This window comes from Phalacrocorax aristotelis, chromosome 2, assembly GCF_949628215.1.
Source record: "Phalacrocorax aristotelis chromosome 2, bGulAri2.1, whole genome shotgun sequence".
NCBI lineage: Eukaryota > Metazoa > Chordata > Aves > Suliformes > Phalacrocoracidae > Phalacrocorax > Phalacrocorax aristotelis.
Genome location: NC_134277.1, coordinates 55,958,665 through 55,981,002, shown reverse-complemented (window position 1 = coordinate 55,981,002; position 22,338 = coordinate 55,958,665). Strand labels below are relative to the sequence as shown.

At 38.9% G+C, this 22,338-nt stretch overlaps 1 protein-coding gene across 4 annotated transcripts in view; it reads left to right on the top strand.

Annotated features, from left to right (window-relative positions):
- VPS41 (VPS41 subunit of HOPS complex) overlaps positions 1 to 22,338 on the top strand; it is a 111,240-nt gene that overhangs the window by 12,353 nt on the left and 76,549 nt on the right. For 3 of the 4 annotated variants that reach the window (XM_075083678.1, XM_075083677.1, XM_075083679.1), the window contains exons 3-4: positions 7,779 to 7,886; positions 10,847 to 10,924. In XM_075083678.1, coding sequence (XP_074939779.1) covers positions 7,779 to 7,886; positions 10,847 to 10,924 — 186 coding nt within the window. Of the gene's footprint in view, positions 1 to 7,778; positions 7,887 to 10,846; positions 10,925 to 14,701; positions 14,727 to 22,338 lie in introns of those variants that run through there. The other variant, XM_075083680.1, reaches the window with a different exon arrangement.

Genomic DNA, 22,338 nt, shown 5'->3' with positions numbered 1-22,338 from the left:
CAGCATCAGAGGCAAACACTGAAGAAGTCAGATGATACAATGGAAGAAATTTGAGTAAATAACTACGTCTTTTACAAAGATAGTAATATGCCCTCTTTGCCTGCCTCAATAATTTGCATCTTTTGACAAATTTGTCTTCTAAAACTTTCCAAAGGCAAACCTTCCTTCTCCCACCATCTCTGGTCATCATCTTCAAATAAGGTGAGCTTTCCAAATGGTGCTGAGGAAGAGTAAGACACTGCTGGCATGCATGCCTGAGGCAGCATGTGTTAATAGAAGGTCAGGTTACTCAAAGTTGCTGTAAGGAAACAAAAAGCATGTTTGCTTTTGGGGAGAGGGAAGTGGACAAATGTCCAAAAATATTCCTGGATCTCTTCTTATAGCAAATAAATGGTATACTAATTCTAATTTAATAGGGTTAAAAAGTTTTACCTCTCGTCTTTAAAGTACAAGTGATAATCTGATCCTTGCAATCATAAGACAAGAGTAGGATTTATGAAGACTGAGTGGTTTGTGACTATTAAATGGGAGTATAACAATGAAGAGCGGGAGAAGGCCAGTTTACCCCATCACAGGTATAACCAAGGTGTTATCATACCTAAAACTATCATACTTAGAGTTATGAGCATGATGAGGCATTTAGTAGATAAAGAGTAGGAGTTTTTGTTCATTTTTGTGTTCTCAAAAAAACCAAACTGAAACAAAAGAACTATTCCGTGTAATTATCAGACAATACAGGGACTTTAAAACATGATCTGGGATGGAAGGTGAAGGGATCTCCAAACTATGTTGTGACATTATAACGTTACTTCCTTAAATTCATCAACAGACATTAGCAATTTGTTACATGTGTTGCTCCTGGGTGATGTTTTCACTTGTAGCAGACTTTTGCTTAATTTTTTATTTCACTAGCCATATTCCCATGTATTGCAATACATGTGGGCAGTGTGTTCACTTGCGTATGTGAATCCTGAATTAGTAAAATAAAACATTTTCCTTCCATGCATTTGAAGAACATCTATGCTGTTAAGGCATGGGCAGAGGACATGGAAATACAGGACAGTAGTTGTCTGCATCTCTGAATCATCTTGCCCAGTCTTGATCTCTGCCCCTCTGAGTGTCTGTGAGCTGGCATGGGTGCGTTGCTGGGATGGGAGCTGCGCCTTGCTTTTCCTTAGATCCAAAGTTACTGTATTTGCTGAGCTGTTCATGTTGGTTCTGGTGTCTTGTGAAGAGCTGTTTCATGCCAGGCTATAAGTAGTTGTTAAAAGCTCCGTGTAGGAAAGCTGCTCAGCCATGAGGGTTGCCTGGCTGGAAGTGAGCTTCAAGCTGAGGACGTGGTGGCTTTGAAGAGTAAGAAAATCAGTGTCCTGGCAGGCACACTGGCGGTGATGAAATTAGCATGGGATTCCGGGCTGGAAGGGTTTGGTGAAGTGTTTGAGGGGAGTTAGGGTATCATCTGGAGGTTACCAGGGGACAAAAAGCAGAGTGGGTTTGGAAGTGGGAGGCCAGGGCAAGGTTATATTTCCTCTTGCTTGTGAGGGTTCAGGACTTTGCAGTCTTAAAAGTGGAGTTAAGTTTTATACTGGGAGCCAGCACCCTTAACCTGTTGGCTTAGGATAGTTGTATTGTAGGCAGGATTGGCTGGTGCTTTAAAGTCAGGCCACCCCCTTCAACCTCTGTCTGATGTAGTATTGTGGCAAGCAGAGTCACTTGTTTACTTTTCCATTGGCATCCCAAAATCCAGAGTAGCCCAGTGAGCAGAGCCAGCCCTGCAGAGCTGCAGTATAGAATTTCTGTGCCTGCATCTTGCCTTGCCCTTCAGGCCAGGCTGAAGAAACTGCTCATTGTCCTAGCTGAGCAAGGGTGTCTAAACTGAAGCATTATTTCCAGGTTGGAGAAATTATACAGTGTGTCAGGCCTAGTTAGTGCCTTTAGGTGCAAAAAATATGGGAAGTCTCACTGTTTTAGCATACAAATATTAGAAAAAGTAAATATATTTGGTAAAGCAGGAAGTGAGAAATGATACCCATGGGTATTCCTGGTGTGGTATAGGAATATGGAGACTGGTGTCTGGTCATCTGGATTACCAGGTTATCTGGGCTACATTTAGCCTAAATACGATCTGGGTAGAGAGAACTAGAGATGGCAAATTAATGGAACAGTGAACCTGCTTGTCTGAGGGACTCAGTGTTAGGTAAGTATCTTCTCTGAAGAATTTGGGGTTCATTTATAAATTAGTGTATCAGTATCTCTTGACCCTGAATGAAGCAAGGTAGTCAGGTCCTAACAAAGGTCTGGGATCGGAACTGGAGAGGATAAAGACTGAAAATAATTTCTTTTCTGGGCCCATGTGGTACAATTCCCACATATGGTAATGAGGTGAAGATTAAATAAAAAATTTTAGCTGTATCTTTTGTTGGATCCTCATGGAAATCGTGTGAGAGTTATCCTGAAGTTTATAAGGCGCTTGTTGGGACCCCTTGTCCAAACTGAGGTTTGCATGCCCTCCCTGGTGCAGTCCTGCCCTCCCAGGCAATGTTCATGATAGGAGGGGTTAGTGGATGGCCTGGGGGTCAGGCCATGCTGTAAATCCCCACTGATGATGCATCTTTCATAGGAGTGTGGTTAGAAGGCACCCATTCTGCTCCTCAGCAGGGTACCAGCCCCTCAGATAATTGTCATTGGAGCAATGAGTGGCTTAGGGGATTTGTAGAGGAAAGATCCTTCCCAGTCCACCATCCCACAGGTCCTCAAAAACAGAACTGAGACAACCAGTCCAACCCCCTGATTAAGACATAATTTCCATTAAAATACTAACAGTTGGAGAGGGTTATGCTTTGGATCAAGTCAGGATGTCAAGACCAAAAAGGTAATACATGATCTTGGCAGCTGAGTTCTGCTGGGTATTTTGATGCACTTTCGGTACATGTAGAAGAGAATTAAGTTATTCTTCCTTGAGACTGTGTTCTGGGGCCTGAGGTCTTTTTATGGTGGGTTTGTTTGTTTGTGTGGGTGTTTTTTGTATTTGACATTGAATTTCTGTAATAGGTGTAGCTGCCACCAGCAGAGCACTAAGGAGCATTTCTTCACTTTTGCATGACTGAGGATTTTCAGTGAACCTTTATTTTAACTCAAAAATAAATGGACTTGATTTTTTTGGCTCTACTAGAGATTTTCACATAGTTTGTAAACTAATAATTCTGGAGATTTAACTAATTAGTTTATTTTTTTCTTCTGCATGGTAGTGATGACTTTAAATAAAAATGCTGATTTCTTAGTAGGTTTTTACATGGGTTTCCAAAGATCTGGCCTGTATTAAATGTCATGAAAAGCTATTCTCACAAATTGCTAAGTAGCTTCTCACTTTTTAGCAGGAATGTTGGGTTTGCACTTTGGCAGCAGAGTGGTTTTTTTGGTTGTTTTTTTTGTTTTGTTGTTTTTTTAAATGAAATTTTAGAGTGTGTCCTAAACATTAACTATGCAGGTATGCAGAGGCAGAGCACTTTTTATGGCCTCTAAGCTAGGAGGAAATTGAGCTAATTTAACATTTTTCTTATAATCTCTGAAATGAACTTGAAAGCAAACATGAAAAAAATGAAAATGAGCTGTGGGTTTTGTTTGTTTGCTTTGTCTTTTTTCAAGACATGGCCTTTTAGGAACACCTGTGACACCGGGGCCTTGTTGTGATAGAGTGAGAGTGTAGCTCCTTTGAAATTGCTTGAGTGATGGACCTCACATATCTTTCTATTATCTTTGTATTTGAGTTTAAATGCTTTGCAGGGTCAAAACTTGCAGGCGCAAACAAGGCTGGAATGGTGACCTCTAGTAATTGGAATTCTAGCTGGGACTGGACAGAAGATGTGCAGCAAAGAGGAAAGGCACTTGCCTTATAATGTATGCACCATTTATTTCCATAAAGGCTTTGAAAAACTTCGAGGGCAAATCTTGCAGGAAGGATGACACTTTGCTGTCAGTGCCCGTAACGTAATTAGAGTATCCGCAATCAGTAGAGCATGTAGTTCATGTGACAGACTGTCCTGTGGGCAGATCCTCTGCTGCAGGAGCAAATGTGGGCTAATGGAATAACTCCGGGAGCTGCCCACAGGTTCCTTCTGGAAATTTTCTTTGTGAGGACTGATTGAAGATTTATTTTTTTGTACTTGCGATTCCACCGCATTTCTTCCTGTAGGCAAAGCTGGGAGAGGCGGGGCAGAATATCTGAAGAAGGCTGCGAACCTGCATTCAGAAAGGCAGATGAGCATCCCTCGCTGTGGCACTGGCCTTTTGAGAGTTTATTGCATGTTTGCAGTTTTCCTCGGTTTTGTAAGTCTGCTACAGAAGAGTTGGTAGTGAGTTTCAGACCTACTAGCTGTTAGGTGTGGGAAGAGGTGTTTGTTTTCAATTCTGGAGTTCAGCAGTGACAAATGGAAGAGCTCTTAGTAGGAAGGGATTTGTATTAGTCTTACTGGTTAATTTAGAGTATTTCATTCCATTGGAAATGTGCTTTCAGTGGGAAAAGATTATGGATACCTGTTCTTTAAAGTGTACTTTTAACAATTTGACTGCTACCTTCAGCAGTAAAAGGCAAGTAGAAAACTAGATGGAATATGTGTTTCAAATTAGCATTCTTGTGGTTGAAAAATGGTCTTTATTTTAAAACACCACGAAGGTAGCTTCCTCCTGTCAGCTCTGTGGGTCTCTCTGTCCCTTTCAGAATTTAAGTCAGTCACATGTGGAGCACTTTACATGTTTCATGCAATATATATTTCTTTTCCTCTTAACATATTTGACAAGAATTTCATAATTCAGTGTTGTTCAGCTTGTTTTGCTTTGTTTTTTTTTTAAGCAGAAAATTAGAAGTGTTAAGCGATGGTACAAGAAGCAGTGCTATAAAATTTCTTTTCAAATGTCTTCTAGGATGGTTTAAAGGACTTATCTTTAATTAAAGTGCCATACACTTAGTAAAAATCCATGTTAGTTGAGAAATTGATCCCCCTCCCCTTAAAACAGGAAAGCTGTGCGTTTTCCTGTATGGGGTAAATGTCACTGTTTATATCTTAGCTTTGCTGCAAGTCAGGACTTTTACTATTCCTCTAGGTTGTCATAGAAACACAGCTAACTGTCATCTCAACTCAGACTGCTGATGGTTTTATTTGTAGGTTTTAAGGATTATTAAAATTTAACAAAAATTATTGATTTGCTTTTTATTAACACTGGCTTGTGTTTACTTTAGAAGTTCAGACTGCATAAAAGCTTTTCCTGATGGAAAAATACCTTTAAAATTATTAAACTCTGAATAAGAGACCATTAAATGCATTTAATATGAGGCAGAGTCTGAAGCAATAGAGAAATCTTGCAGTTTTGCAAATCTCCTTTTTCATTTCATTTTGTTTACAGCAAGATCTCCCGCCCCATTTCAATTCACCTTTAAATTGACTTCTACTTAACAGAAAAGATACCTGTCAAGAAAGCACGAAATGTGTACAACATCGTGCCTAATATTGGAAGTTTTAATTTTATTTACTTTTTTTGAAGCCTAGCAGGATGCTTCGGTGCACTGACTTTTGAAAATACGTGTTTTTTGTATATGCGTGTGCAGGAAAAATTACTTAATTTTCACTCATATATGAGACAGGCAAAACTTATTTACAGTAACTTTATCTAATGGCCCATGGATGAATGCTTTTATGCAAACTATTTGAGAGACTAGAATTAACTTTTTCACATTGGTGCACACTTAATGTCCAGACTCCAGCAACATATGGGATCTTACAAAAACTAGATGACTGGAGTTCAGTTTTTACTTTTCTGAAATTTTCAGTGATTACCCATGCATTTCGAGTATAATCTTTGTAAGCAATGTATAAAACGCAGTAATGTATTAATTGCTGGAAAATGGACACGTACTTCCTTATGCCCTCCTTCCATCACATGTATGCTTTTTTTCCTTTGACTTTACTCCTCCCTCTACCCCGTAGTCATTTATTAAGGATCTCTAGGCACAAGGAATTTGGCTGATTTATATACAGCCCTGTAATTTGACATTGTCATTCTGTCTAGTAACAACTTTGTTCAGTGTTAGATTTACTGAATAAAATTGTTTCTTTTGGACATTTTGGACGTTTTGACACCTCACTTCAGACTGCTACGTCATGGACCGCTGACATCCCTATATTAATCTCTTTTGTATGCTGTCATATAACTCTCAAATAACATTTTAAAAGGGCCTCTCTTTGCAGCATATTTATGTAAGCATGGGGCGAAATTTGAATGTTTCCACAGGTCTGTATGGCGCTCATCTGTTTTGTATGAGGGTATGCACATATTACAGTGATGGTAGCATGCATGGGAAATGGACATAACATTTAACTTTAGAGAGACTGGCTTTAGTACTCCAAAGGCAGTTTAAACAAAATATATTTTATTACATGTCTCTTTTCTAAATGTATTTTTTCACATCATCACCTACGAGAAAATGTTGCACAAATACTGTTGTTCTGCCATAGGCTGACATTGTGCATTTTATTTTTCTAGTCTAGGGATTGGAAAGCGGTGGTTGATGGGAAGTAAAGGTGCTCCTTTACTAGAGCACTGCACTGGTATATTCTGGTTGCTTAGGAATGAAAGACATGTTTTATGTGGGAAACACACTCAACGTTGATGTGTTCATTAGAACTAATAGTGAGCATAGGAGACTATTATTGCAGGCATACTGTTTCCCAGTGAGGACCAAGGGATATGTATGGATTTGAGTATGTCTATGCATGTATAGTATTAACTGAGGCTTACTGAAGCTTATGGAATCTCTCTCTGGCATTGTATTTCAGTAGACCATCTGTTACAGGTAGATACCTATTATGAGGGAACTATTTTGGGCCTTGGATTTTCTTTTCCTAAGAGATAAATGTGTTGGGTGTTCTTTTATCAATGAATTTGCTGCTTGTGTTTTTAGCTCAGTCTCCTCTCTCTTGACTCTGAGCCAATAGGCGCATTGTCTTTCTTTGCATCTACGTAGTGGTTGGGTGATAATACCTAACATGCTTGAAAAGGAGAGAAAAGCTTTGGTATTTACCAGAAAAAGTTCCTCACATGCAGATGATATAGGAATATGTTGTGTCTGGATCCTTTTCCCAGACAGCTTTACAACAACATATTTATAGTCTATTTTTTTAAACATAAACCTGTTGGTGCATTTTATACAATTAACTTATTCGTAGTGGATTCTTTTTATTTTTGTTCACAGCATTTTGCCTCTATCCTTCGTACAGAGGTGCAGCATCTTGTAAAGGTCTTGAAGTTTCTTGTAACCTGCATGCTTCAGCTTAGAGTTAATTGTGGCTACATTGGCAGACTTTATTTTATCATTATCTGTTCTTCCATATCCATCCCTTTTTAATTTTTCTTCTAAATTAAAATTACTAACTTTATGTAACGAAGTACAGGTGTACATTTTTTTCTTGCTTTTTAGATATCAACTAAGTGCCTCTTACAGCTGAATTGTTATGCTGCTATACAGTCTTTGTTTGCACCCAGAACTTTGGAGTAAAAAGAGAAATTAATAACAGAAAAGCACAACCCAAGTCCCCTCCAGTGATAAATATGTGAAAGATTGGCTTTTGATTGTAATGGCTGTTTTTAAGAGATAATAACGACCCATCTTCGCTTGTTGCTGTGTGATAGTTTTGGGGTATCTTTTAATTTGTTTTAATTTAAAATAAACTTCTAAATGTTGTGTTTTTTCTTGTTCCCTTTTCCTTACACTCTTAAAAATTTAGGAAGATGAGAGTGAAGAAGAACCTAAGCTGAAGTATGAACGGCTTTCTAATGGAGTGACCGAAATTCTCCAGAAGGATGCAGCCAGCTGCATGACGGTGCATGAAAAGGTATTATGTGACTTTGTGGCAGAGATATAACTTCTTCTTGGTTTTATGTATTTATCTGTGCTTATAATGCATCAATATATTTCTGTGTAGAACTGCTGCCAAATCTAGAGGAGCAGTGCAAGCCAACAACAATATAAACAAAATTCATGGTAAACTTGTGTTGAACAGTGCACACTTTCTCAGTGAGAAAATGAGGTAAGAATTCAAGGTGCAGTGAATTGAACATTGAAGGATGTTTTCATAAGCTACTGGGAAAATGACTACTCAATTTTAATTATGGACAGTATTATGAACTAGAATTAGGATACAGTCCCAATTTTTCTTTATTCAGAAAGGAAATTGGTGTATAGTGTGCTTATTTGTACAGCCTGAATCACTGAAGTCAGACTTGGTCATGCTAGGGGCCATCTTAGCATATATTCAGCTGTGGAAGACAGCCCAGTTTGTTAATACAGTGTAGAAGAAAGTAATTACAATATTTGTTTTTAATTTGGTTGGGGTTTTTTGGGGAGTGTCATACTAACACTTCCCTGTTCCCCTTCCCTGATTCAATATGTTAAAAACAAGGAGAGGGAATGTGCATGCTCTGATACTGGTAAGGTTTGAGACCTACAAAAGTAGAGGGAGAAAATGAGGGACACTGCAAAGCAAAGAAAATTTACAAAGAATCATGCATTTGTTCTTACAAGGAAGAAACTTTATATGTTTCTTTAGTGACTTAAACAATTACTTTCTAATTTTCTGAGTTTTCTCCTCTTTTATAAATACTGAACAATATTTTAAAATATCGAGGAATGCTGAAGAGCATCTGAAAGTATGAGTTAATGATTTGTCAAGTAACTATTAGTATGTAAAACAGAAAAGCGGTTTTCTGAATGTATAATTTTTCACAACCAGTAACAGCTCCTTAACAGTTACTGTTGAGGGTTCTATCTCTATTATTTGGCTATATTTTCAGATTGACTTGTGCTGTGTTTCATTTGCTCAAAGGACTGTTGCCATGGCTCAAGAGGCTCTTAAGATGAAGCCTGTATTTTAACTGTGCAAATGAAAACAATAAGTCTTTTAAAAATGTTTTTTGACAACTTAGAATTACACAGATATTTGGAAAATTGTCAAGCATTTTCTCCTGGTCAGTGGCTTGTTTGTGTTACCTTTTTTCCTGAAGCTCAGGTAAATTTTGAAAGCCAAGAGATGAACAGGATTTTTCTATAAGGATGTGTGCGGATACAGCTTTTAATGTCACAAAGAGTGACAATACAGGAAAGCTGTTTAAGCATCCCAGCACTTTTAGTTTTCCAGCAAACTAGATACACTATTTATGAGAAGGATCAACGTTGTTAGAAGCCAGCTACTGGAGTCTTTTAGGAATAGGTCTCTTAGAACAGAGAGCTTAAAAATGGAGCTGGGCTATAGGTTTTGCAAGGGTGTTTTCTGTTTTCTTCTGGGTTTGGTTTGATATTCTCCCCCGCGCAAGAGCAGGGGAAACTCAGCTAAAGAGTCATCAGTAGCAAAATTATACAGTACTATGTAAACTATGCCTCTGATTAAAGCAGTTTAACTTTGCTGGGAATCCTGAAAATCTGGCTTCTGTATTCAGACTAATTTCCCCCCAGATTTTTTTTTTCTTTTCACTGCTAAAGCATCATATTTTCACCAGGCTTGCTGTCTGCACTGGATGACTAATCGTCATGGCACCTGGTGCATTCAAGCAGGCCTGTGCAGTGGAATAGTCATACCTAGTTATGTCTGCACACCTGATGTTTTATTAACCAGTATTGATTTTTTTACCCGGGGGACTTTTTTCTTCCTGAAAAAAGGCAACCTTGCAGGAGTGAAAGGCATTGCAGGGGATGAATTTCTAATGAACCCCTTCTTTCCCTTTTTTGACTCCTTTTAATGTAGCTTCATATTTTAAGTGCCTGAACTGAAATTTCATTTTAAGCAATTCCATTTTGATAAATCCTTTTAAACCTTGACTTTCTGTAAGGTTATTTTTTAAAGATTGTGCTGCCTGACTGACACGCTTAGCAGTGCCTGTAAATTTGAGCATTTCATTATAGGTTGCAATGAAGCATGCTCACATGCAGTGAAATACAGAGAATTGAGGAACCTAGACTATTTGAGTAATGCTGAAAGGAGGGAGGGAATAAAAGAAACCACTGTCATAAATCAGGTAGTACCGAAGTTCTTCCTTTTCTGTTTAGGTGTTGTTCACATGGCTCAATTAACAGCAGATTGCTCAGAATCAATTCCCTTCTTGTTTGTATCAAAATAAGTTTGCGATAGCAGGCATTTGTGTGGAGATTTCTTTATTTTGCTACTATTTTTTAAAAGAATACTCCTGAGATTTCCAAGGAAAACTGTATTTGCCTTGAGAGTGTTCAAAGTAAGAGTGTTACTGTGTGAAGGAAAACAAACAACAGTGGTTATCTGTGTGCTTTAAATGCATCAGAGACCTTCCATAATTCAGCAGTATTTTACCAGTGGCTTCCTGGTGGCCTTTTGCTATGTTTGAATGTCTTGGTTTTACGTTAACAGTGAAGGGCAACTGAAAGTAAAGCCTAAAGGAAACCATTATGATTGAAACAAAGATGCAGAAAGGATCTAGGAACTATTTCAGGTCTGTGTTGGTCCTTGCTTTCACGCTGCATTTTTAATTTGCTGCCACAGTCGATCAGGCAGTGTGTACGGACTGCAGACACACCATTAGTTGTCAGTGGATGAGGGTCCTCATGACTCATTCTGACAGCTAACTTGCACTATCACAGTCATATGGGCTTGAAGCCCTGTTTTTTTCTTTAGGTGCAGTTAAATTAACGTTTGTTTCTAGAAGTTGGTGGGTTTTTTCCCTGGTGCTGCTAATCATTAATCTGCTAAACATCCCTGAGTTCATTTAGCATTTCTGTAGTTGGTTGCAGTGTCTTTCTGTTTATGTAATCAGCCTGTCTCTTTTACAGTTTTTGGCACTGGGAACACATTATGGCAAAGTTTATTTACTTGATGTCCAGGGGAACATCACACAGAAGTTTGATGTTGTAAGTATGACGTTATTCAGAACACATCTACTGGGATGGAAAAATGCTGCAATGTACTAAGTAATAAATAAGTTAATGCTTTTGCTACACCTGAAATTTTACTAATGCATTTCTTGAACTCCCTCCCCATAACATAACAGGCAGCGTATGTAACTTCTTGCAAAAAGAAGTTACAACTGGATGGTTTTGTGACGAGCACATCTCAGTATACATAGAATAAACATTGTTTTTGAAGACAGAAGAGGAAATAGCCACTTAGAATCATCAATATGTATTATTAATTATGTAACCCAGAGGCTCATGACTTCCATAACACATGGGCCTGCTCATTAGGTGGCTATTGTCAGTCGTTAGTGTGCGCTATCATCTTATCTAGTTGCCACAAGTAATTGAAAATTGATTGATTGCCTTGCTGGTTCAGTTTATCTACTGCAAATATATAGTGCTAATATTTTATGTGAATGTTTTGAAGTGCGACTATTAAGGGATTGTATTGATTGAAGGAGAAGCAGCAGACTTTTTCTGCATTGTGGTTCCTGATATTGGAGGGTGAATGAAATGCTAAAGTTAAAGCTTTGTTCTAGAGTATTAAATGTTCCTTTCAGTTGTGGATATTTGTTGGATAATTTTTGTTTTGATTTTTAATATCTCATTTTCAAATTCCCTGCCTTCCATGGGAGGTGGGAGGAAGAGAACTAGTATTTTTTTTTTTCTCCTGGCATTGTCATAAAATCTAGTAGCCAAGCATTGGTTTTTCATAGCAGTGTCAGCATTTGTCAGAGTATTCATCACAAGATGTTGGCATGTTTGCAAAGAGAATGTATGTTCCAAAGCTGACACAGCTAGCTGCATGGGAGGGGTGAAAGGTTTTGTTTATATTTTTGAAAAATCTAATTATGCAATTGTGCTAGGTTGTGGGGGGCGGGGTGGGTGAGTCACAGCCAAAACCTAGACTCCTAGGCACAACCTTTGGAGGAAATTTTATGTATAGCATTGGTGAGATTGACAGTGACCTTACTGGGTATTAATGAAAGTCAAGCTAATTATGATCTTCTACTTATTTTAACTTTGTATGCTCATCATCCCCATAGAGGAGATGCTGACTGCATTTCAAAAAAGGGAAAGCTTTTGGTGTCTCCCTTACAGTTTTTTTTATTTTACATGGATGCTACTTGCTAAAGATACAGTTTCTTTCTCTCCACAGTAATCCATTTGGGGCAGGCTGGATTAAAGTATACCTGAATTCTTCCATCTCTGCAGTAAAAGACTGACTCAAAGACTCACTCAAATGAAGTGGAGGTTTTCTATTGAGTCACTCATTAAATGTATTACATTTGTATTCACTCCACTCTGTGTCAGGTACTTGGAAGAGTTCATTTGGAGAACTGCCTTTTTTTTTTTTCCTGGGTGCATCACCAACGGCCTTTTCTCCCACGATGGTTCTGAAAGGTGAAATCCTCCGCTTTCTGTAAAGACTTAAGGCACTGCCTAGGTTTAGAGCAAGGAACAAGGGGACCTCTTGTCTACTAAAGTCTATAAAACAAAATCCCGACATCCTCTTTATACCCACCCACCCAAACCTGCTATTCTTTTCATTGCTTTTCCTTAATGAAAATTCCTACCAGTGCCTGCTGGGAGGGTGATTTCTTATGATGAAGTTAAGGTTGGGCTATATAAAGCACTTTCTGCTCTGCAGTGCTTACTTGGTTATCCATTTTCCAAACTTGACCTGCTTCAGGATGAAGATTTTTGTGCCATGTCGTCTTATAGACATGGCAATGATTTCTTTTTAAGATGTTGCTTGACTATGAACTGCTTTTTGAGATGGAGAATAGGAAAAAAAGTGTTTCTTGGGTTCTATTCTTATGTTTCTGTCTCTTTTTGTAACGTACATGTCTCCAGTGCAACAGATAAATTATATCATGGATCAGGTGGAAAGGGTGCTTCTTTTGTTTTATGGATTGAAGAAAAATGATTTTTATCTAGGACCAGTTGTCTTTAAAAGAAAAGTTTTCCAAGGAACTACTAAGTGTTGTAGAACAGAATGGGCTGCCTACATGAGAAACAAAGCAGCTCTGTGACATCCTTGGCTGCTTTAACAGAGAAGTTTTCTGAATGAATGTTGTTGGCTGTTGAACCCATAGACAGTTTGTTCTGCAGTGGCTGCTGTATGTCAGAATATTTTCCTTCTAATCTGAAATTTCAAGATCTTGGACTGCAGACCAGAGACATCGCTATCAAAATACTAGGTGGGGTCTTCCTTCTGTTTTCCCCTACCAGCATCTTTTTACTGTCTCTCATCCTGGGGGATTTGCATTTGAGCATTGCCATGTCATAAATCCCAAATAAAACCTAACGCTTTCTTGAGACGAAAGTGAGTCACTTCCTGAAGTCCTATAGATGCAAAGCATTCCTTGTAAATGTGCTGGGGCAAAGAGTATTTTCTCTAATGGTATTTTCTTGGGTTCTTTGTTGGGTCCAAAATGAGCAAATTACTTCTGAGAAGCATTTCCAGTGGTGGAATGGCAGATACGGCTTTACCTTGAAGTTGTAAATAGGAGAAGTATCAGTTGTTACTACTTTCTGGAAATTAGTAGTGTATAAAAATTGTTCTGAGTAAATAAAATAATCTCTCATTAAAGAGCAAGCAATATTACTACTGAAATCTTGGCACTGTTTGAAGTAAACAGCGTACCTTGGGAGAGACTTTTACATATTTTTCTGTTTGAAAGAATCTTTTCAGCAGATGTTTTCTGTCTTATGAGATGGCAGAAATTAATAGTAACGATAGCAGCATGAAGCCCTTTGTCCAAAAGGAATCAGTTATGTAATTCAAGGAATTGTTCTGCATTTGAATCTTTATCTGTATTTTTCAGGGTGGTTTTTGTTTTGTTTTTTTTTTTAAAGCCATGTTGGGGAATAAATTAATTGCTTTTCTATACATCTAAGTCTGTTAAATGTGTAAATAGAAAAAACAAACCATACACAGGAAACTTTAAAAGTCACTAGATCTGAAATACTATTAGTATGTGAAATAAACCAGAATGGGGCGTGAGGGTTTATTTTAACCTTTTTTAAAGTTTATTTTAGTTGCAAGTTCATATTAAGTCTATGTAGAAAATACCATTACTGTTACTGTAGTCCTCTTGATTTCCATATTTCTTTCCTAATCTTATGTAACTATGTTCAATAATATAAATGGGCTTGGAAATTGAAGAAATAAGAATTTTGTTTTTATAATAAATCATTTACTTACATTGACTTCGTGTGGATTTGAGCCTAATTGTAAAACAGAAATAGACACTGGTCTCAGAGGTTTAGCAGCATAATTACTTTATCATGTCTCCAGCTCCTGTGAACCTTGAGAAAACTCACAGGTACGTTGCATAATCTCAAAAATGGCCAATTTTTGAATGATGGCCTTCCTGTTGAAGACTGAATGCATTTAACATTTTAAATTGCTAAAAACAGATTTCAGAAACATCAAAATGTACAGCCTGGCATCCCTAGAATTTCTGCTATTGTAACATACTTTTTTGTTTGTTGTTTAAAAAAACCTTAAGACTTCAATCTGTAATATCCATAGGAGCAAAACAATGTGTGTATCCCGAATTGCAAATACTGGCCCTAGTGCTGCAAAGACTTGATCATGTGCTCTACTTTGACCTGTAAATATTCACAGAGGCTTCTGTGAAACTAACATAGACAACTGAAAAGTGTTTTTAGAAGAGTCTTGCTCTCATCCTGCTCTTAAAATATCTGATGCTGGATCCTGTGCCGGGTGGATGACTAGTCTTTTCAGGTTTGCAACTCCTCTTGTCAACAGCAGTGGAAATGTGTGCTTTGAAACTTGTGTGTGAGACTTTTTGGTTTGGGGAGAGCTGAGAGACAGGAATTTGGGGGCTTTGGCCTTGGGGGCTTTGGCCTTGGATGGTGCTGGTATCTCAGCAGCCACACTTGTGCTGTTGCATGATCCCCCTTTCCTCCCTGCCTAGCGTGTTTTAGCCCTTGCCAGTGTGGCTGTCTTTGACAATGTCAGCCACCTAAGATTAACTGATATGCATCCTCAAATAACATATGTTTGACAAACTGGTGTTCTCTTGTATTAGGGTTCAGTGCATTGAGTGAGATGAAATGTGTCAAATGCACTGAAAATTATTACTAAAAGGCAACAAGAAGTTGGGGGGAGAAAAGCCTGCTAATGCCACTGACAAAGGATGATGCAGGACTGATTCACAGCATGTTAATTCCAAGTGCCTCTCCATCTTTCTTTTCTTCTTAGACTGTCTACAATTTATTAATACAATTATTGCCTCAACTGACATCTTGTGGATTAAGGACTTGTAGATATTAAGAAAGCTGTACAAACATGTTTAGTTAAGTAACAAATCAGAAACATTTCAAAGGGCAAGAAAACCTGTCCCCATTCTGGTCTTCTAATAAACATCAAGCTTAAAGCAAAAATGGTAAGAACTCTTGGCTCGTGCCAGTGATATTCTGTGAGAAGGGGAAACGTCACCTATTTTTACAAGTAGGGTGGATATAAATGTTTAATGCATAAGAGGTGTTTCAGAGGTGATGCATGAGCCTAGAAAACAATGTAAATAGTGTTTTAAAGCTTCTATTAGTGCATAGAAGTTGAAGTCCTTTTAGTATGCAACATTTGTGAGCTATTCAAGACTGCTGGAATTTCAGAAAGAATTAAACTAAGTAGAGGCCCCTCCTCACAGCATTTCCTTTTACCATGTATTTCTTTCCTGGCCTCGCAATTTTTTTCTAATTGTCTCACATTGCGTAGCATAAAAAACCATAAAGAAACATTTAAATCAGTGGCAGAAATCCGAAATCACTAGGTCATCTGTGCTACCTTGAAAAATTAAAAGGGGAGTTCTTCTGTGGTGGTATTGTTGCCCCTGGGTGTATTAAAGTTAGAGCACTCACCAGCCTCTGGAGCAAGCAACTCACTTGCTCAAAGGTCAGTCAGTGGCCTGTTGGTTTTGTTGATAACTCAGCAGGCTGCAACAATGTCAGAGGTTTCTGTTGACTTGACGTGCTTTTGAAAGGGTTTAATTGCTAACAAGAAAAATATTTCTAATGAAGAAGCAGCTGTTGTTAAGCACTAAATGCTGTTGCTGGAAATGATGCAGAGCCCAGTAACGGCTGAGAGAGATAATGCAGCATCTTTCAATGGGGAAGGTAACTTTTATCATTTGATTGTATAATGAAGAAGTTACTTTGAATGGAACTTTACATGAGAGTTTAAGACTAAGATGATATAAATGTCACTTATTTTGACAGGCTACTTAAAATTCCCTGTTTATTACTTTAACTACATCATTTTAGTTGTCACTGTCAGACTATGAAAGAAGACTTATTTGGGAAATGAAATGAAGCAACGGAATTTAGAGTAAAGATCTGGGTAGCTGTGCGTTAGTATTTGCAGGGTGTCACTGCACCTGTTAAATCTGAAGCTGAAATCCTGTGTTTCGTACAAAACGAACTGGGCTGCTGTAAATGTAGACTCCAAAATCCAAAGTAAAAATTAACATTTTGGTAGGAGTGAGCGTCTATGCAGGGGACAGGTTTCCTTCCCCTCCATGGGACCTCCCATCCAAATGGGTGGTGCAGTCCTATGGCTTAAATGCTGAAAGTTAACCCCTAGCTCTGCCCGATGGAAAAACTGGAGAGAAGTGCCATCATTTGGGATTTTGCTCTAAGACTTGGATGTCTACCCCCTGTTTAATAGCCCTTCTTCCGCTTCTCTCTACCTGTCTTTCCATTTTAACTGCAGATAATTTGGAAATCCAGAGGTTTTTACAGTAGCTGTGGGAGTAACTGAGATGGCCTTTTGAGTCTGGCTTTTTGGATGTTACAAAGGCTTGAAAAGTATGTCTTATGTTGTTTCTTCTGGTACTGTGCTTATTGGGTTGTTTGTGACTGGGAGTGTTTCCAGTGGGAACTGTGGAGCTATGGAAGATGAGGCCCCTTCCTTGGCAGGAATCATGGTGTACCTTTGTGTTTCTGTCACTGGATGAGAAGTGAGGTAGCTTGCCTAGACCAGCAAAAATTGTGGTGTCAGGGCTGTTATTCCATAGGTCTAGAAAAGTTTCTTGTCTGACATGACTGAAACCAAAAAAACCTCTCGTGGATGTTTTGCACATCACCTTTGTATCCACTGTATATAACTTTGCTTTGAAGGGAGCATTGCTTAAATTTTTAGAGAGATCAGATGGGTGTGGAAGGCGTTCATTACTACAAGAAATGTTGCTTGGAGTATGGATGAAATATGGAAGTTTTAAACAATTGTAGTATCGCACATGATTAATTTTTATAAGCTCAAAGCTGAGGAAAGCATGACCATTTTATTCAGTTATTCTTTCAAGCTTGTAGCTTACAGTAACTCTGTAGCTTAGTGCAGAATAACCTAAAAAGTTTAGTTGGGAGTATGGGTTCAGCTACAGAAGGTCTTGTATGGTCCAGTCATTTACTCCTTGAATGCCATTAGCTCATACAAATCAAACACATGCTTGTGCAGTCACAAACAGTAACATGCATGCTGTCAATTACATTAATTTCATTTAAAGTATGAAGCCTTAAGTACTCTGTCAGCTGTTTCTGGGACTCCAGTTGTTTCTTCTTTCTCTTTTGAACTTTCCAGTAGCAGCTCTGTTGTCCATGTACCTTCTTTTGAGAAGAATGTCAGCCCCATCCTTAGACTGCGTGATCTTTCTACAACTTCATTACTCTACAAATGCACATTGTTTTTCCTCATGTGTTTTTTTCAACATAGAAGCATAGGGAGAACTTTCCTTTTTGTTCTCCAATACCAATCACTTTGCTACAGAGTGAGTATCCTGTTGTCTGTCAGTTGAATTTCATGACCAATTCTTAAGGTAATACGTTTAAAGTACCTTAGTAGCCCTCTTTAATGTCACTGATTTTTTTTTTGTAAGAAATTGTTAATGTCACCTCTTAATGATGTAAAGGGCTGTGACTGAATACTGTTTTGTCACAATCATCTAGACATAGTAAATAGTTCAGTTTCTTTTGACTTAGTAGGATCCTATCGTACTCTGTGTTTTCTAAAAAAAAATTGAAATCTGGAAAATTCTAGGGGGTAAAATATCTCATTATGGGAGAATGCTAAACATGAAGGACATTACTACTACAGTATTTAATACAGCATTGTTGGTCAATGAAAGGGCAAAGTTTCCAATGTGTATATATATATATTTTTTTTTTCATCAGACCTTGTAGGAACTCTGAGTCTATTTTTGTGAAAGATCAAGTAGAGGACCTTATTGTAATTCTGCTAAGTGAATTTACATGTGGCATTTTCAAATGTTTTGAATAAAATTATTTGTGACATTGTGCAGAAACATCAAAATCATCAAAACAATTTTTTGCTTTTCTTTTCTTCTCTTCTGACTCTTTCAGCATCCAGGGTTGATAATATTTGCTATTTGAATGCATGCTACATCTTGTGATTATTTAGAAAATTTAAATAGTGTTTGCAACTGTTACGGATTTTTTCTTCTCTAAAAAACTGCCTTATGCACCGTAATTTGACAACCATATTAGGCAACAAAGTTTATTTGCTTTTAAGAAAAAACACAGAAACATAGTTTCTAATGTCAAAAGCATATTAAAAAACCCATCCACAATAATATTTTTTGTCTCTCATTTAAGCAAAAGATTACTTTTCTAGAGTGTAATTGGCTCTCAGAAGAAAGCCTCAAAAGACTCCCAACAAATTTCAAACAACTTTAAAGTAAGGAACATACTTTTCTCTGCCTTCCAGAGGCTTAGTCCCTGACAAGAAAGACTAGGTGTGCTAGGTTGTTCTGTCTTCTACTGTTTGTTGGTATTCGAAGAACCACAGATTCTCACCATCAGGGATGTCCCTGCCCTACTGGGAACTTTCTCGATTGATGAGGTGATGTTGACGGGCACAAGACACATGCTTAGTGACTCACTGCTTCCTTTTTCATAGAATCATAGAATCGTTAAGGTTGGAGAAGACCCTTAGATCATCGAGTCCAACTGCTAACCTATCACTGCCAAGTCCACCACAAAACCATATCCTCAAGCACCACATCTACCCTTCTTTTAAATACCTCCAGGGATGGAGACTCAACCACCTCTCTAGTCAGCCTGTTCCAGTGCCTGACCACTCTTTCAGTAAAGACATTTTTCCTAATATTCAACCTAAACTTCCCCTGGCGCAGCTTGAGGCCATTTCCTCTCGCCGATCGCTTGTTACTAGGGAGAGGAGACTGACCCCCACCTTGCTACAACCTCCTTTCAGGTAGTTCTAGAGAGCAATAATGTCTCCCCTCAGCCTCCACTTCTCCAGACTAAACAACCCCAATTGCCTCAGCTGCTCCTCAGAAGCCTTGTTCTCCAGACCCTTCACTAGCGTTGTTGCCCTTCTCTGGACAAGCTCCAGCACCTCGATGTCCTCCTTGTAGTGAGGGGCCCAAAACAACACAGGATTAGAGGTGCGACCTCACCAGTGCCAAGTACAGGGGCACGATCACTTCCCTGCTCCTGCTGGCGACACTATTCCTGTTACAAGCCAGGATGCTGTTGGCCTTCTTGGCTGCCTGGGCACACTGCCGGCTCATGTTCAGGTGGCTGTCAGCCAACACCCTCAGGTCCTTCTCCTCCAGGCAGCTCTCCAGCCACTCCTCCCCAAGCCTGTAGCATTTCATGGGGTTGTTGTGATCCAAGTGCAGGACCCGGCACTTGGCCTTGTTGAATCTCATACCGTTGGCTCCGATCCATTGATGCAGCCTGTCCAGGTCCCTCTATAGGACCTTCCTGGCCTCCAGCAGATCGACACTTCCACCCAGCTTGGTGTCATCTGCAAACTTACTGAGGGTGCACTCAGTCCCCTCATCCAGATCATCAATGAATCTATTGAATAGGACCGGCCCCAGCACTGAGTCCTGGGGAACACCCAGTCATCTTGGAAGCGTATTGTGCCACATCTGTCACGTACCCTCCCTAAATGCTTTTTGCTGGACCACTGGGCCAAGTTGCTCTGGAGCTTTTATTGGCAGCAGTGAAGCAGCTAGTTTCAGGTAGCGCTGATGAAGTCTTTTCATAAAAGACTGATAACACAGACCTGTGTTTTCTAAACCCTAACAACCTTTAGAAGCATAGGGAGGATTTGGAAAGGTTTGATTCCTAAGAAGCCGGTGTACTGCTGATTCCTAGAGTTGTTTTCCTTTCAAATGGCATACTATACCTGGATGGCATTTTCCTCTGTATGGAAGGCAGGCGCTTGCGTGCACATATACAAAATAATAGCAGTTTGCTTGTCAGAATTATTCAGAGTTCTGGCATTAATAAAATATTATTTACATTAGAAAATGTTTTCTTAGTTAGAAAGTCCAAAGCAACTGAGTTCTGGAGGACAATGTTTTATACAAGTTGACATTAATGATAGAGCTACAGCCCTTTGTTTCCATTAACAATAAAAATGCAGCAGTATTAAAAACACAGAATGATATAACAGGGGCGTAATATGATGAACGAAACACGAAGGCAAACCTAAGTATTTTTTCTGATAGGGGTTAAGATGCTATTGATAATGAACTTTGTAAATCTAATAAAGATTCCTTTCTGAAGGATGAGACTTATTTGTTCTAAAAGACATGACAGTGTGTATAGCAGTTGTTTATTGCACTTATGATAGAATGCTAAATGTGGAAAGTCCAGTTTTGACCAGCCTTGGGTGTTAATACCCTCAGAGTGGCTGCTGATGAAAGTAGCCACGTTCAGGCTGGCCATCCCCACTGTGATGCTGCTGAAGAAACTAGTTTCACTCAGTGTCCTGTGACACCGAGAAATAAACGTATAAGAAATTTCAGAAATCAGTATTTTGGTGTTGGAAGGTTCTGCAACCCTAAACTGGCTGCTAGTTGAAGTCTGTAGTTGCTGCAGGTCTCAGCAGTTTTGAAGACAAAAGCTATGAAATGTGAGCAGTGTAAAGATAGAGGAATGAATTAATCTGCTTTTTGATCTACTTTAAATAAAGCTTGTTATAAGCAATCATGTCTACTCCTCGCTGGTATTGAAATAGAGCCTCTTTGTATGTAAATGCATTGAGGAAGTTGCACAGTATCTATTCATCTTCATGTTTAGCTTTCCTTATCTTACTGTCACAGTGAGGATATGGCATGCAATATGCTGTTTACAGTAAGTTACAGTGCACTTCATGATCCATAGTTTCTACTTGTGTGAGTAGTCTCCTCCCTCTCCCCCCATCTTTTTGATTTACAGGTGTTTTTAGGATCCTGTCAAGAAATAGACACCCAATGTTGATCATTGTTGAGTGCCTCTGATGGATTTGTGAGACTTTCCCAGATGATATAATTGCAAATAAAGGAAGTTTCAGAGTTAGTGTCCGTCCTTGTTTTGGCTGGGGTAGAATTCATTTTCTTTATAGTAGCTAGCATGGGGCTACGTTTTTGGATTTGTATCAACAGCACAGGGATGTTTTAGTTACTGCTGAGCAGTACTTACACAGCATCAAGGCCTTTTCTGCTCCTCACCCCATCCCACTAGCGAGGAGGCTGGGGATGCACAAGAAGCTGGGAGGGGACACAACCAGGACAGCTGACCACAACTGACCAAAGGGATGTTCCATACTATATGATGTCATGCGCAGAGTGTAAAGCTGGGGGAAGGGGAAGGAAGTGGGGGACGTTCAGAATTAAGGTGTTCGTCTTCCCATGTAATGATTATGTGTGAAGGAGCCCTGCTTTCCTGGAGATGGCTGAACACCGGCCTGTCCATGGGAAGTAGTGAATGAATTCATTGTTTTGCTTTGCTTATTTTTATGGCTTTTGCTTTACCCATTAAACTGTCTTTATCTCAACTTACACATTTTCTCACTTTTACTGTTCTGATTCTCTTCCCCCATCCCACTGAGGGGGAGTGAGTGAGCAGCTGTGTGGTTCTTAGTTGCCAGCTGGGGTTAACCCACAACAGTATCCAAAATTGAATACAATGCTTTCAGTAAGCAGGCAATGCATTTATTATTGCATATAGCTCTGACTTATGCCAGTCTACCAGTGTTGATAACTGAATGTTTACATGGAAAGTGGCCCTTCAGCTGTAGTTATTGGTTGAACTTCAGCACTGATCACCTAGTGTAATATTTAACTATGCCAGGAATATGACTAGTTACATCGTTTTCAGCCAGGAAATGGAATTCCTTCCGTTACGATATTCCTGCTTCTGTCTGATTCAGTGAGAGCTCTTTTCACTGATTTCAGTAGCCATTGGATTAGGATCATTGTAGTGGAATGGTTGACAGGCTAAAATAACTGGAAAGAATACTTAGTGCAGTTTTTCATTTCAGGAGCTGATATAAAGAAGAAAACTATGTAGTTGTGGAGAAA